The 16,973-nt window shown below is 47.5% G+C and overlaps 1 protein-coding gene and 1 long non-coding RNA gene across 2 annotated transcripts in view; both read left to right on the top strand.

The window, feature by feature from the left end:
* LOC115473761 overlaps positions 1–16,973 on the top strand; it is a 1,161,257-nt gene that overhangs the window by 436,022 nt on the left and 708,262 nt on the right. The gene's annotated exons all lie outside the window — the stretch shown is intronic.
* TNS1 (tensin 1) overlaps positions 1–16,973 on the top strand; it is a 171,217-nt gene that overhangs the window by 63,396 nt on the left and 90,848 nt on the right. Inside the window, exon 7 of the mRNA XM_030208848.1 lies at positions 11,020–12,801. Within this exon, the coding sequence (XP_030064708.1) occupies positions 11,020–12,801 (1,782 nt within the window). The remainder of the gene's footprint in view (positions 1–11,019; positions 12,802–16,973) is intronic.

Raw genomic sequence — 16,973 nt, 5'->3', positions numbered from 1 at the left:
GAACAGGTATTGAGTCTAGTTCTTCCAATTTACATTTTTCATGATAGTAACATAGTAAATGACGGCAGATAAAGACCTGAACGGTCCATCCAGTCTGCCCACCAAGATGAACTCATTTTACATGGTATGCGATACTTTATATGTATATCCGAGTTTGATTTGTCCTTGCCTTTCTCAGGGCACAGACCATAGAAGTCTGCCCAGCACTGTTCTTCTACTAAATGTTCTGAAGCTAACGTCGAAGCTCCTTAAAATTTACACTCCAGCCCGTCCATATCCATTCAGTCATGATCTGGGCACAGACCGTAGAAGTCTGTCCAGTACTGGTTTTGCTTCCCAATTACTGGTGTTACCACTCAATCTCTGCTAAGATTCTATGGATCCACTCCTTCTGAACAGGATTCCTTTGTGTTTATCCCACACGTTTGAATTCCGTTACTGTTTTCATTTCCACCACCTCCCTTAGGAGGGCATTCCATGTATCTACCACCCTCTCCATGAAAAAATACTTCCTGACATTACTCCTGAGTCTGCCCCCCTTCAACCTCAATTCATGTCCTCTAGTTCTACCGCCTTCTCGTCTCCGGAAATGGTTCATTTGCAGATTAATACCTTTCCAATATTTGAACGTCTGTATCATGTCACCCCTGTTTCTTCTTTCCTCCAAGGTATATATGTTCAAGTCGGCAAGTCTCTCCTCGTATAGTTTGCAACGCAAATCCCATACCAGTTTTGTAGCTTTTCTTTGCACCGCTTCCAGTCTTTTTACATCTTTAGCAAGATAAGGCCTCCAAAACTGAACACAATACTCCAAGTGGGGCTGCATCAACACCTCCTTTCTTCTGCTGGTTATACCCCTCTCTATGCAACCTAGCATCCTTCTGGCCATAGCCACCACCTTGTCGCATTGTTTCTTCATCTTCAGATCCTCAGACACCATCACCCCAAGGTCTCTCTCCTGACTCGAGCTTACTAATCTCTCCCCTCCTATCCAGTATCTCTCTTTGGGGTTTCTGCACCCCAAGTGCATCACTCTGCACTTCTTGACATTAAATTTTAACTTGCTATTGTGCTCTTTAAAAAAAAAAAAAAAGTAAAAAAAAAGAAAAAAAATTACATTTGTTTGACACTTGAGAAGGTTTTTAGGTGAAGCATTATAAATAATATATATTTTTTATTACATTTGTACCCTGTGCTTTCCCACTCATGGCAGCTCAATGCGGCTTACATATTGTATACAGGTACTTATTTGTACCTGGGGAAATGGAGGGTTAAGTGACTTGCCCAGAGTCACAAGGAGCTGCCTGTGCCTGAAGTGGGAATTGAACTCAGTTCCTCAGGACCAGCGTCCACCACCCTAACCACTAGGCCACTCCTCCACAATATAAACAAAAACCAAACAAAAAATAGTACCCCAGTAAGAGTATTACTGGGGTACTATTTTAACTGCCAGACCCTCGACCCATCTTCTGACTCTTGGAGATCCCTTCTCATGGCTTCTACTCCCTCCAGGTTATCCACTGTATTGGCTATCTTCGTGTCGTCTGCAAAAAGGCAAACCTTTCCTTCCAACTCTCCAGCAATATCTCTCACAAATATATTAAACAGAATCAGCCCATCACTGACCCCTGAGGAACTCCACTGCTCACCTTTTTTTCCTCCGAGCTGATTCCAGTTATCACCACCCTTTACCACTTGGAGGTCAACCAGTTTCCTATCCAGTTCACCACTTTTGGTCCTGAGTTCAATCCTTTCAGCTTATTCACGAGTTTTCTGTGAGGGACCATATACATGGCTTTGCTGAAATCCAAGTAGATTACACCTAGCACACATTCTTCATCCAGTTCTTTTGTCACCCAGTCAAAAACGTCAATAAGATTCGTTTGGCAGAATTTTCCTTTGGTAAAGCCATGTTGCTTCGGATCCTGTAACCCATTGACTACTAGAAAGTTAACTATCCTTTCTTTCAGTAGCGACTCCATTATTTTTCCTACCACTGACGTGAGACTTACCGGTCTGTAGTTTCCCACTTCTTCCCTGTCTCCACTTTTGTGAAGAGGGACCACATCCACTCGTCTCCAATCTCGCGGAACCTCTCCTGTCTCTAAAGATCTATTACATAAATCTTTAAGAGGTCCCGTGAGGACCTCTCTGAGCTCCCTCAGTGTCCTCGGATGTATCCCATCTGGCCCCGTAGCTTTGTCCACCTTCAGGTTCTCAAGCTGTTTATAAATGCTTTCTTCCATAAATAGCGCAGTATCCACTCCATTCCCAGATGTTCCCTTGGCAGCCGACCACGGTCCTTCTCCAGGATTTTCCTCCGTGAACACCGAAGAGAAGTAATTGTTTAGCACGTTGGCTTTATCCTCATCACTCTCCACATAGCGATTCTCATTATCTTTCAGTCTCGCAATTCCATTCCTATCTTTTTTCCTTTCTCCAATATATGTGAAAAAGGTCTAGTCATTTCTCTTTACATCTTCAGCCATTTTTTTCTTCCTCTCGTGCTTTCGCTAGCCCTATTTCCCTCTTTGGTTCTTTGAGTTTAATCCAATAATCTTTTCTGTCATCTTCTCGTTGCGTTCTTCTGTATTTCTTGAACAAAGCCTCTTTGAGCTTTATTTCTGCACATTTGAGTAAATTAACATTACAATTACATATGTACTGTAGTGGAAGGATAAAGGTCTCCAGGATGCTGCATCCAAGGTTCATGACTTTGTGTCACTGGGAAATAACTGTGGACCAGAAGCACAGGATAGGCCCCTTCTGTCTTTTCTACAAAACTATTTTCTAGCTTCAGCCACCCGGTGCTCCATTTAGAATGGGTTTTGACACTGATTTGCCTTGAAAGATGAATGATGCCTTTGCTAGAAAATGTAATAGTTTTCTCTTCTGACACGGGCAGAAATTAGCAGTTTTCTATAAACACTTGTAATGTGAATGTAAATTTGAGGAAAAGAGGGCGGGCAGCTGTCCGTTTAGAGGTGAGAGAGGCATGCGGGAGCTTTGCCAGAGAGGGATTTGACCATTTGAAGACCAGTAGTGGGAATTCCAACCAGCTCCTGAAAGAGGCAGCCAGCCAGTGACATTCCCAGAGAGGTGCCCATTAATTCATTTGGCTGAAATTGAGAGTCAATTTGGCTATAATTCAGCATAGACAGCAGAGGAGTCAAACTAAGGAGCAGCTGTAGGGGAGGCCCAGACTGAATATTTGTGCAGAAGATCAATCAGGGAGGTAACAGGTGTAGACAAAACTTTGGAGTCAGCCTGCTTGTGATAAGAAGTGACTACTGTACAATTCTCACATTTTATTTTTAGCTGTCTGACATTATGCAGTCTTTCCTAACGAGACCACCACAGATTGCTTTTATGTCCTCTCACAGAAATGGTAACTGACAGTATGGCACAAGCGAGGGGAGTTCCGTCACTTCCGGTCCCTTTTACTAACCCACGTAGGTGCCTACGCGCGCCAACGTGCGTGTGGCCCGGGCGGTTATTTAATTTTTTTACGTGCGCCGGAAAAGAATTTTTATTTTCCAGCGTGCAGCGGAATCATCATTGTACGTGCATAGATGATTACTTGCAGTTAACGCGTGAGACATTACCGCTAAGTTAGTGGGGTGGCGGTAAGGTCTCAGACCCAAAAATGGATGCGCACCAATTTTTTTAAAAATATTTTTTATTGAGTTTTTCAAAAATACAGCAAACAAAAGAAAAAAAAACAACTTATACTATACACGACAATGTTATGCATTAATCTGAGATCAAACAAGAAAGACAGCTGATAAAAGAAAGAGGTTGAAAGTTTTCCATTTCTGAGAACCATAATTAGACCCAGGGATATCATTCACTGACAGTTGCTCATATTTCTTTGTACAATAAGACCCAATTCCACCAACGAATGACATTGACTGGAGAGTTATCTTTCCAATGCGATATTATTAATTGCAACACAATAGAGACCAAGAAGTAAAAAATGTTATGTTGCCGCACGTCCATTTTCGGCAAACATTTCAAAAAGGCCGTTTTTTTACAGGTGCGCTGAAAAATGGATGTACACAATGCCCAAAACACGCACCTATACTAGCGCAACCCATTTTTCAGCGAACCTTAGTAAAAGGACCCCTTAAAGAAATGTAAAGGAAAGCCGAGGGAGGAGGGTTGTGCCCAGGGTGCAGAGAGGTCGCACAGGGAAGGAATGTTACAGATGTTCGCCTGTCTCTACCACTGTCCAGCTGTCCTCTAGCTAACCACCCAAAGGGCTTCAGGCTCATTCCCTCATCTCTCTCTCGTTCTAGTCCTGTGAATTTCTGATTTTCTGTGTTTAAAAAAAAAGTAGTTTTGACTGAAGGCACACTATGGTGAAATCATAGAGCTTCTATTCCATTAGGACAGGTTCCATTAGATGCAATTAACCAACTTCAAGCCAAAAAAGAAGAGTCACAGTTTCCTTTCAAAGAAAGCTTTTAGTTCTGCCTAGAAGCTCTTCCAGCGAAATCAGCTGGGACTAGTTCTGAAAGAAGCGAGCACACTCAGGCACTGTAATTATGTCTCTTCCCAGTGAATGGCTGTCTTATTCCAAAGCTTTTTGAAGGTTTAAATTGGTGTTGGATTCTGTGGTCCTTAACGCTTCTCCTGGCAAAGAGCTCCAGTGGAAGAATGAAGTCTGTGAAGCATTTTGAAATGCCCTTGAATGTTTAGCTCAGTCTGTTCACTTGTAGGGCCATTTGTAACTAAAGGGCAGTTGCGAAATCAAAAGCTTACGCAAAAGCTTTTGGGCTCTTCTGTCCGGTATGACGGAGCTTTACAAACCTCTTCTGAGGACCTCACAGCAGTGGCGTCGCGAGGGCAGCTGACACCCGGGGCGGGTCGCCGCTGCGCCCCCCCCCCCCCGGGTGCAGCGCGGCGCACCCTCTGGAGCGCAACCCCCCTCCCCCCGAGAACATACCTGGAAGGCGGTGAGGGGCGGGCGGGAGAGCCAATCCGCTCAGTGCACGCCGCTGGGGGGTGTCGGCGCCTCGCTGGTTCCCTGCTCTCTCTGCCCCGGGGCAGAGAGAGCAAGGAACCAGCGAGGCGCCAACACCCCCCAGCGGCGTGCACCCAGGGCGGACCGCCCCACCGCCCCCCCCTTCCTACGTCACTGCCTCACAGTCAGGTCATTTTGCAGACTATCCACCACAATGACTATAGTAAGTATAATTGTATATATTAGAAATGTAACATATCTTCAGATTTTTCTCAACCATATTAATTGTAGATATCTTGAGTGAAAATGTAAGGGATGCCCTGGTATAAGAGTTGGGCATTATTCGACCCCACCCAAAGAGAGAATTTAAAGCTAAGGGAGGCTAAGCAGCTCTGCCAGGGCAGACACAATGAGTCATTAACCAAAGGACTGGCATCGAGGAACTTGTTCACAGTTCTATGTTGTATCTAGAGCGTAACTCCCTTGCCAGCTGTGACCATTGTTTCACTGTTGCACAACCTGATTGTAGTACAGTAGTTACATAGTTCTGCCTGCAACCAGGGCTGCCGAGAGGGGGGGGACAAAAGTCCCTGGGCCAGGGCCTCCGGAGGGGGCCCGGCGCCACCGCAGTCAGGCCCGCCCGCCGTCGCTCCCGAACTAACTAACCTTAAACGCCTCCTTCCTTTCCTTTCACCACCTTCGCGGCAAGCAGCAGCAGGGCAGGCCACTCCTTCCTTCCGTGTCTCGCCCTCGCCTGACGTAACGTCCGCGAGGGCAGAGCACGGAAGGAAGGAGAGGTCTGCCCTGCTGCTGCTTGCCGCGAAGGTGGTGAAAGGATAGGAAGGAGGCGTTTAAGGTTAGTTCAGGGCCCGGTAGCGGGTGGAGTGGGGGCCCGGCGACCTCGGGTGGGGAGGCCTGTTGGCAACAATGACCTCGGGTGGGGTGGGTGGGGGGGCCCGGGGCGGCCTTGTCCCGGGCCCTGCCTGCAATTAAAACACAGGGGCAATTTCTTAGCACTAAGGCGGGGGTGGGCAGGGCTGGCTCAAGAGGTTGTGGCACCTCGGACCAACTTTCATTCCCCCCCCCCCCCGCCTCCCACCTGTCCCACCCTCCTTGCCCTGCCCCCTCTGTTGGATCCAATCTGGGGATATGAGCTGCATAAACTACAATACTGCCTGCCCTCCCTCTTCTCCCCCCCACAACAGCAGGCAACTTCCACAATGCCGTCCTCCCTCCCTCCCCCCAACAGCAATTTCAACTTGCCCCCCCCCCCCCCCCCACTATAAAACATTACAAGAGTAGTCCGTCTGGCCCCCTTCCCTGGGTGGGAGTGGCAGAGCAGAAACAGCAGTAAGCCCAGTGACAAAGTAAGTTGGCATAGCACTGTACAGCCGACAGGCAGCAGAAGTCTGGCTAGAACCCAGGAAGGAAGCAGCGGCCACTGGGCAGTGCGGTCCAGGCAGGCAGCAAGAGGCAGCTGAGCAGAGGCGGCACCAGAAGCAGCAGAGAATCGAGGCAGGTGATTCCGACCTCTGAAGAAAAAGAATGTGATAGACACTGAACAGATTAAATGCTTCAGCATCCCCGCTCTTCCTTGGAAGGCCGTCTGGGATTCGATGTTGGTCAGCACTGGCCAAAAATGTCAAAATGGCATAGGGCCCCCAAATCAAATGCCCCCCCTGGCTTGGGCAGAAGTGCCCCCTCAGGCAACAAGCCTCCTCCTTCTTCCTGAAGGCCCCTCCCCCTCCCCAGGCCTACCTTAATGGAATAAGTGGGTGGCTAGTGGTGTGGGCAGGAATGATATCTACTTACTCCTGCCCTTGCCAGTATCCAAATCCAAAATGATGCCAGCGACCCCCTGTCCTTATAAGGAAATATTAAGGTAGGAGGGTGGGAGAAGGGGTTTGCCTGGAGGCGGTTGCCTAGGCGGCACTTATGCTGGAGCCCCACCACTGGGAAGGGCTTGTCAGGTTGGGGGGTAACCTTGGGAGGGGTAGGTCTTGTGGGGGCACCCTAGAAGAGCATTTTGTTGGGGGGGGGGGGGGGTTCCTATGCCACTGATGTTTTTGGCCAGTGGGAGCATCAGGCTACGGCTTACAGCCCTGTACTCCAAGCTGCAGTATACTATTTGCATAGTAATGAGCTGCTTTACATGCATTTGCATGTTTTGCATCTCATTACTATGTAGCGCGGGGCAATTTATTTAGCGCTGTATCAGGGCAGCGCACTCAGCATTAATGCCCTCTAAGTCACGTTAAGGTGCAAATAACTGAGGTTAGTGCCCTGACACAGTTTGATACCTTCCCCTCTGTGCCCCTTTGTAAGGAAACGGACACTGACAGCCAGGGGTGTGCTTTTTTCTTTATTGTCAAGTTTTTATTCAGGATCAAGGGCCAGTACAGTAAATGCTGAAAATATCACCGTGTAAAGGCTACAGTATAATATAAGAGAACAATTATACAATAACAAAGACACAAAAGGGGGCTTATGATCCCAACTAGGTAAACATCCTACCACCACCCACCCCCACTCCTATAACCTCCATAATACAACTATGATGTCCCATTGTCTGTACTCCAGGCCTTCTTACATGGCAGAAAGACTATGAAGAAAGACTAAGGAGGCTAGGGCTTTTCAGCTTGGAGAAGAGACGGCTGAGGGGAGACATGATAGAGGTATATAAAATAATGAGTGGAGTGGAACAGGTGGATGTGAAGCGTCTGTTCACGCTTTCCAAAAATACTAGGACTAGGGGGCATGGGATGAAACTACAGTGTAGTAAATTCTAAACAAATCGGAGAAAATGTTTCTTCACCCAACGCGTAATTAAACTCTGGAATTCGTTGCCGGAGAACGTGGTGAAGGCGGTTAGCTTGGCAGAGTTTAAAAAGGGGTTAGACGGTTTCCTAAAGGACAAGTCCATAAACCACTACTAAATGGACTTGGGAAAAATCCACAATTCCAGGAATAACATGTATAGAATGTTTGTACGTTTGGGAAGCTTGCCAGGTGCCCTTGACCTGGATTGGCCGCTGTCGGGGAAAGGATACAGGGCTCGATGGACCCTTGGTCTTTTCCCAGTATGGTATTACTTATGTACTAAGGACTTCCCTACCCTCCCAAATCCAATCCCCCCCCCCCTTTCCCAGCAGATCCCAACACAACCCAGCATTAAGCGATACACAAGTCATGTTGCACTCCAGAATGTATTTAGTACTGGTACTGCACTTCATGCCCTGGGTGAGATATTTTATAAACAGTTCCAAAAGGACAAAAAAGGTACTGAGGGCAGCCTGTGCCTCTCATAACATTAGGGTATGTAATCTGTTTACCCTGGGTTGTGCTTTATCTGACTGTTGCCACTTTCAGGGATACGTTTTCAATAGTGTTCATTGTAATCAGGTGCCCCTAGGTGCAGCCAAGGATAGAACAATCTCCTCCAGCCACAGGCTCCCGGTACAATGAAGAAATAGATGTCCACCAGTACCTTCAATCTTAAGGACTTTTATTCCATGCAGGTTTCTAATACACAGTTCCAACAGCAGCATAGCACATACCAGGATTCAATACAGGCTTACCTGCTCCAGTCTGGGCTCTTTATCCAGTGCACAATAAACAGTAATTCAGTTCCCAAGACAAACAGTTCTTTCAGTTCATCATCACAGTTCAGTCACCAAGCAGCAGTTTCTACCTTCTATCCTCTTTACCTTCAGAAGAGTTCAATCTTTTAGGGACTCCTTCTACCCGAGGGTTTTCCCCTGCATCAGCTTCACAGTGAATTCAATACTTTTGGGACTTCCTCTCCCCCAAGGAATTTCAGCCTGCAAATACTTTAGGGACCTCTCTGCCCAAGGGTTTTCAGCCTGCAACTCCTTCTCTCCTGAACTGAACTCCACTCCTCTGCTGGGATTCCTTTCCACCTGCCTAATCAATCCCTGGCTTCAGCTACCACCACCAATCATTCTCCTTCCCTTAGCTTCCTCACACCCAAACCAGCTGAGTTAAGCATTAGACTAATGAGACCAATGATGAGCTCCTGCACACAGGGTTTCCTAACTCTCTTTGGCAGCCACTCTACACAACCTGCCAACTTACACCCATGTCTTCCCTGATTGCAGCTAGGAGTCCAGTCCGGGTTCTTCATCTCACTCTCTGGCTCCTTGCCTGCAATGCCTTCTGGGACTTGTATTTCAGACTGAAACTGCCTTAACCCAACTATCCTGGATGTGACTTTATCACATCATATAAACATCTATAGTGATCATTTCAAACAGGCATAAAGCAACCTATTTGCCAGATACAAGGTGGAATGAGGAGTAGCCTAGGGCTTAGATAGGAGGCTGCAATCCAGGGATGCCGGGGTTTAAATCCTACATCACCCACTGCCATCTTTGTGGCCTTGAAAATTCACTTACTGAGCTGCATTATGGCAACTAATATGTATTTAACTTGCCAGCAATTAGCTTAGCAGAGTTTAGAAAAGGTTTGGATGGCTTCCTAAAGGAAAAGTCCATGGACCATTATTAAAATGGACTTGGGGAAAATCCAGTGCTTATTTCTAGGACAAGCAGCATAAAATGTATTGTACTGTTTTGGGATCTTGCCAGATGCTTGTGACCTGGATTGGCCACTGTTGGAAACAGGCTGCTGGGCTTGATGGACCTTCGGGCTGTCCCAGTATGGCAATACTTATGTACTTATGTAATACATGTTAAATAATAATGAGCAATGAAGCATGCAAATGTATGTAAAGCAGCTTATTTTTATGCAGTAATCTTTGCAAACCTCATTAGTCATTGAAAGATAGCAACACACATCCTGATGACCCTGGGGAGCGAATTAAAGTGGCCGGTGCTTAAGGAAAAATAACCTCTTCCCCACCCAAATCCATGATCCTTACTTAAAATGAATATTCTCCTGACTGGAGTGGAGGAGTAGCCTAGTGGTTAGTGCAGTGGACTTTGATCCTGGGGAACTGAGTTCAATTCCCACTGCAGCTCCTTGTGACTCTGGGCAAGTCACTTAACCCTCCATTTCCCCTGGTACAAAATAAGTACCTGAATATACGTAAACCGCTTTGAATGTAGTTGCAAAAACCTCAGAAAGGCAGTATATCAAGTCCCATTTCCCTTTCCCTATTTGAGATTCTACATGGAATGTTGCTATTCCACTAGCAGAAGCCTGCCCTTGCAGATCAGCAATGCGGCCACGCAGGCTTATGTTTCTGTGAGTCTGACGTGCGTGCAGGATGTCAGACTCACAGAAACAGAAGCCTGCGCGGCCGCATTGGTGATCTGCAAGGGCAAACTTCTAGATGGAATGTTGCTAGTGGAGGAGTAGCCTAGTGGTTAGTGCAGTGGACTTTGATCGCGGGGAACTGAGTTCAATCCCCACTGCAGCTCCTTGTGACTTTGGGCAAATCACTTAACCCTCCATTGCCCCTGGTACAAAATAAGTACCTGAATGTATATAAACTGCTTTGAATGTAATTGCAAAAACCTCAGAAAAAGGCAGTATATCAAGTTCCATTTCCCTCTCCTAGACCTGATCCTGCAGTCCCTTCTTAAAATGAGTAGTTCATCCACCCTAATCCTTTTTGCAAAACCATGCCTTATATATGTGTGTAGCAGCATTTATACATTCAAGTACCCCAGTGACACAGCACTTTGTTTTGCACCTGTTATGTTATGAAATACCTAACACGTTAAAAATGGGCACCAGTTATATATCCCTGAAAGCAACGATAAGCCTCAGAGTAGGTTGTTCCAGGACAAAGTGATGACGTATGTAAGAGTGTCAGGGAAATGTTGTTGTTCTTTACATTGATGAAGGACTCGCATAACAGTGTGAAGGAAAATGGATTTGAAAAGTCACAGTCAGAAACGCTTATTGATTTCCGAGAGCAGACATGTAAATTGCTGAATAAACATTACAGTACATCATCACTGAATTTTGCTGATGCCTAATGAGGGCTTTTAGCTTGCCTTCAGTATAGCTATAAAGAGTTCCTGATAGCTGTCTTTTTTTTTTTTTTTCTTTCCCTCTTTCTGCAGAAGTTGGGCATACACAGGGACCATTAGATGGGAGTCTGTATGCCAAGGTGAAAAAGAAAGACTCAACCCATGGCAGCACCAGCACTGTGAATGCAAACGGCATCCCCCTCTCTGCTGCGCCTAACCACCTTGAGCACACGCTTTCAGTAAGCAGTGACTCAGGAAACTCCACAGCCTCCACCAAGACTGACAAAACAGATGAACAGGTGGCAAGCACAGCCGCTAGCCAAACCTTGACGCCTGACGAGAAGAAGGAGCTCGAGCGGCTTCTGAGTGGCTTTGGCTTGCAAACTGAGGCGCCGATGCATAATTACAATCCAGCGACATCAGTGGCTGGAGGAGTTCTCCATGTTATTCCGGCACAAGTTCATGTTAATGGGGAAACGACAGCTCTTACTGCAGAACGGGAAACGGACATCTTAGATGACGATCTTCCCAACCAGGATGTTCACAGTGTAGGCAGCTTGGGTACTCTTTCTTCCTTTGATGGCACACCTAACATGAGTGAAATTGGTTACCAGGAAGCTCCAAAGATGAATAATCTTCCCTCCTTATCCAATGGCTCATCCAGCTTGAATGGAATGGACAAATTGCACAAAAGTGGACTTTATGAAAACGAGCCATTGGTCAATGGTGGATACCCTTACAGTAACCAGAATCCAATGAGAAAAACTGGCGGTCGCCATCTTCAAAACTTAGGGACTCAGATGCGCCCCTCAGTATCTGCCCAAGACAATCTTGCAATATACCAGGTCAACCTTCCTGCCTCCTACTGGGAACCACATCAGCAACCAACTGTGACTCAACAGCCCTCGTATTATTATGATGCGAACTCCATGAATCGTTCCCAGTCATTTTCAACACCGGAGACTGTCAAGGGTGAAGCTGGCCCACAGCTCCCACAGGCGCCGGTCCGGAGTGGTAGCAGTCGAGACGCGGTTCAGAGGGGACTTACTTCTTGGCAGCAGTCAGGTGGACCTAGTAGCAGACCCCCTCCCCAATCACATGATACAGCACTTGACAGGCAGATCCCTAGCCAGATCTCACAACAGAGCACTTTCCAGTCTGTTCCGCAGAGTCATAGCATACCCGAGTTCCCCAAGGTGGCATCTCAGCAAGAGATTGATCAGTCTATTGAAGCACTTAACATGCTGATGCTGGACCTCGATCCTTCGTTCTCACACGTACACAAGTCTCAGAGTGTCCCTGCCGTAACCAGGGATGAAAAACCTGTTCCAGTGGTCACCTCCTTTTCTGCTCAGCCTGTCTTGAGCACCTATAATCAGCCAATTTCTCAAATGGCTCAACAGAAAACCAATAATGCCTATATCACTCCATCACCAAATGTAATGCAAAATGTCACTGGTCAGGTTGGCCAGCCTTTGAGTATGACTGAACTAATGCCAAAAGTCTGTTCTTCGGGAGCACATAGAGAGGCTGACAGGAGTATTGATCAGCCAGACCACGTGTTTCAGGATTACAGGGAGACCGCAGTCAATGGGGCCTACTCGCCGTATGGTTACCAAAACCAGACGCCTCCCACATCACCAGTGAGGAGCTTTAGGCACAGCCCAAGCAGCTCATCCTCGTCTCCAGTGCCTCCTGCAAATATCTACATCCCCACTGGACTTCAGCAGCCTCTAAGCACTTCATATTCATCCCCTGATGCTATAAGTCAGTCCCAGGTTCCTCTGAAAGGAGCAGAAAGCACTGACGTTCCTACCAATACCCCAGAAGAGGAGAGCTACAATCTGGAAGGGCTTGTGGCCCACAGGGTAGCAGGTAAGGTTCTGGACTTCTTGTTTCTGGGACACACTGCATGCCGTATGGGAGGATTCATTTCACCATTAATATTGGGCAGGGGGAAGTTTCGGTTTGGTCCTTCTCTGAACTGTAAAAGGCTTTTTTTTTTTTAATTACTGCATCGAAAAGGAGTTTCGGTAGCGACCATATCGGAACTGCTGACTTGTACTTTGCGAAGCAGGACAGATATAATAGTCTCTGCAACAGGGGCGTAGCCAAACTTCGGCGGGAGGGGGGGGCAGAGCCCAAGGTGAGGGGGCACATTCCCCCCCCTCACGCCGCCATTTTTGACCCCCCCCCCCCCGCCGACGCCACCTTTGACCCCTCCCCCGGCGCCATTGCCGTCGAGTACCTATTCTGGTGGGGGTCCCCAATCCCCGCCAGCCGAAGTTCTGCGTCTTCTCTCTGGGTCGGCGCGTCGCTGCAGACTGCTGCAGCAGCTGATCTGATTCTGCAAGCGGGAAGCCGATTCTCTTTGCGTGGTATGAATCGTTCCCACGTGCAGGACGTCAGGACGATTCATACCACGCAAAGAGAGTCGGCGTCCCGCTTGCAGAATCAGATCAGCTGCTGCAGGCTGCAGCAACGCGCCGGCCCAGAGACGGGCTGAAGGCACAGAACTTCGGCTGGCGGGGATTGGGGACCCCCGCCAGCACAGGTACTCGACGGCGATGGCGCCGGGGGAGGGTTGGCGACACCGGGGGAGGGGTCCAGGGCCAAATCTGAGGGGGCCCAGGCCCCCCCAGGCCCCACGTAGCTACGCCACTGCTCTGCAACAACTATTGAGTTGATAGGATGAGGTAAATAACTGTTTTAACCATGGGACTGACCTCACTCAGCAGGTGGACGGAGTCTGCCATAATAAGACTGGCCATTGCTTTTCCTTACCTTTGCAATTTATCTGCTGCTTGTCTTCCCACATTCCCCTACCTTGACTTCCCTCCTTTTACTGAATATAATTGCAATCTGACTTAGGGTCTGGTCTTTAGTTCTTATTCATTTTTCAGGCTCCTATGCTTTTATTTTATTTTATTTTTTGTGGATTATATACCGGTGAGTTGGAAGCCCGATCAACAGTGTATCAAAAATAAATGGACTTGAATTTTTGCTATCCAAATTCAGTTTACTGACTTGTATATAGAGAAGAGGAGATGCTAAGGAAGGACCATGTGCCGAACTCTGGAGGGAACTGAGGCCTCAGGAAGTTGTAGATGAATTCTCTTGGCACCATAGTCCACTAGAGCCAAATGCTTAGGAGGAAACTCCTGGAAACGTAGAAATATAACAGCAGATAAGGGCCAAAAGGTCCATCCAGTCTGCCCATCCTCAGTAACCATTAACTCTTCCTTTCCTAAGAGATCCCACATGCCTATCCCATGCTTTCTTAAATTCTGACACAGTTTTCGGCTCCACAACATCCACCGGGAGGCCATTCCACACATCCACCACCCTTTCAGTGAAAGATTCCTCCTAAGTCTATTTCAGCGTAATGTGGCCTGGATCCAAAAGTATAGTAAACGTGGAGGAGAAAGGAGCAGTAAAATAGACAATTCAAGGCATGGGATCAGTTTTTGACTTAGGTACCTGCTGGTTTAGGATTACCCCTGAAATAGTGTTTAACTTTAAGGGAATAGGAATGAATCATGTCTTTTTATCACAGTAACACTTACAAAGAATAACGGTAAGAAAAAAGCTGCATCCTTCCCTCTTAGCCATAGAAGGTCACTGGAGTAATTGGCTGTATGGGGTAATTGTATAAGTGACTTGAGTATGTATACTTAAGTGGACCCTTATAAAACTGCCCAGGAGTATACAGTCATATTCAGAAAACATAGGGCTCAACTTTCAAAGGAAATTGCCTGCTAAATATTTACCCTCCCCCCCCCCCCCCCCCCACCAAATACTATAAATGGTGCCTGAACTGAGGCGCACACTTCTGGACCCAGTTATAGAATAAGGTCAGTTATACGCATAACATAATTAGCTGATTGGTGCCAAATTGACACTTAATTGGAAATAAGCACCAATAATTAGCGTTAACCAGCACTAACATAGTAACATAGTAAATGACGGCAGATAAAGACCTGAATGGTCCATCCAGGCTGCTCAACAAGATAAACTCATTTTACACGGTATGTGATACTTTATATATATATACCCGAGTTTGATTTGTCCTTTCCTATCTCAGGGCACAGACCGTAGAAGTCTGCCCTGCAGAGCCGTAGCGAGGGCGGCTGACACCCGGGGCGGGTCGCCGCTGCCCACCCTCCCCCCCCAGGTGCAGCATGGCGCCCCACCCCCTCGGCGCCCCCCCCCCCCCACAGTGCGCACCCTCCCCACCCCCGGAGCGCATTCTTAATTGATGAAGAAACGAAGAAGCGAGGGGCGGGTGGGAGGGCCGATCCACCCCTGAGTCCACGTCGCCGGGAGCTGCGTCAGCTCCATTGGTTTCTTGCTCTCTCTGCCCCGGAACAGGAAGTAACCTGTTCCGGGGCAGAGGGAGCAAGGAACCAACGGAGCCGACACCCCCCCCAGCGACGTGCACCCGGGGCGGACCGCCCCACTGCCCCCCTTCCTACGCCACTGCTGCCCAGTACTGTTCCTGTACTATTTGGCACTAATTTGCAGTTCTCCACATAACTGACTTACATCCCTATTTTATAAACTGAGAGGAGTGATGCACAGATACAGCGCCAGACAACACCGGATGGAGTCAGAATTACTAACTAATTCTCAACACTAACAGCACGCTGCTAGTGTTGAACATTGATCGATAAAGGAATCAGAACTTTTCTGCCACATGCCCACAAGCTCGATGGTCCAGTGGACACCTTCTTCCCCCCCAGAGCAGACCAACTCACCCAGTGGGACCCTGGCCGGGCTGAGCCCATCCCCCTAGTCATCACCGGCCTTAGTTGTCTAGTAGAATTTCCCCATCCCCCAGTGCCCTCCACATACCTTTCGTATGATGCAGGAGGAATGCCTACTCCTTTCTGCCTCAGCGCCCACCCGCTTCAAAGGAAAATTAGTATAGCACACTACCAACTGGGACCGCTGCTTTTTAACATACTTATAAATGACCTTGAGATGGGAGTAACTAGTGAGGTAATTAAATTCGCAGATGACACAAAGTTATCCAGGGTCGTCTCGTCGCGGGAGGAGTGTGAAAGATTACAAGAGGACCTCGTGAGACTGGGGGATTGGGTGTCCAAATGGCAGATGAAGTTCAGTGTTGACAAGTGCAAAGTGATGCACGTGGGAAGGAGGAACCCGAATTACGGCTATGTCATGCAAGGTTCCGCTTTAGGAGTTACAGACCAAGAAAGGGATCTGGGAGTCATCGTGGATAGGACGTTGAAATCTTCAGCTCAATGTGCTGCGGCGGCTAAGAAGGCGAACAGAATGTTGAGTATTATTAGAAAAGGGATGGAAAACAAGCATGAGGATGTTATAATGCCGTTATATCGCTCCATGGTGCGACAACACCTTGAATACTGTGTCCAATTCTGGTCACCTCATCTCAAAAAAGATATAAAGGAATTGGAGAAGGTGCAGAGAAGGGCGACAAAAATGATAAAAGGGATGGGACGACTACCTTATGAGGAGAGGTTAAGACGGCTAGGACTCTTTAGCCTGGAGAAAAGGCGGCTGAGGGGTGATATGATAGAGGTCTACAAAATAATGAGTGGGGTAGAGCAGACGGATGTAAAGCGTTTGTTTACACTTTCTAACAATAATAGAACCAGGGGACACAAGATGAAATTAGAATGTGGTAGGTTTAAAACAAATTGGAGAAAGTTTTTCTTTACTCAGTGCGTGGTTAGACTCTGGAACTCATTGCCGGAGAAGGTAGTGACGGCAGCTGGCCTTGCTGAGTTTAAAGGGGGTCTGGACAGATTCCTGAAGGAAAAGTCCATTGATCGTTATTAAATTTTGGGGTTTTGCCAGGTTCTTGGGGCCTGGATTGGCCGCTGTCTGAGACAGAGTGCTGGGCTTGATGGACCTTTGGTCTTTTCCCAGCGTGGCAGTGCTTATGTACTTATATTAGGGCAGGGTTTGTTTTGTAAGCTGGTTTTCTGAGCATTGGAGGGAATTGTTAATGAGCTCATTTTAATACTAGCGCATTCATTAGCATAGCACTTTTGGCCATT

This window comes from Microcaecilia unicolor, chromosome 7 (assembly GCF_901765095.1).
Source record: "Microcaecilia unicolor chromosome 7, aMicUni1.1, whole genome shotgun sequence".
Lineage (NCBI taxonomy): Eukaryota > Metazoa > Chordata > Amphibia > Gymnophiona > Siphonopidae > Microcaecilia > Microcaecilia unicolor.
This window is presented reverse-complemented; position numbering and strand designations above follow the sequence as displayed.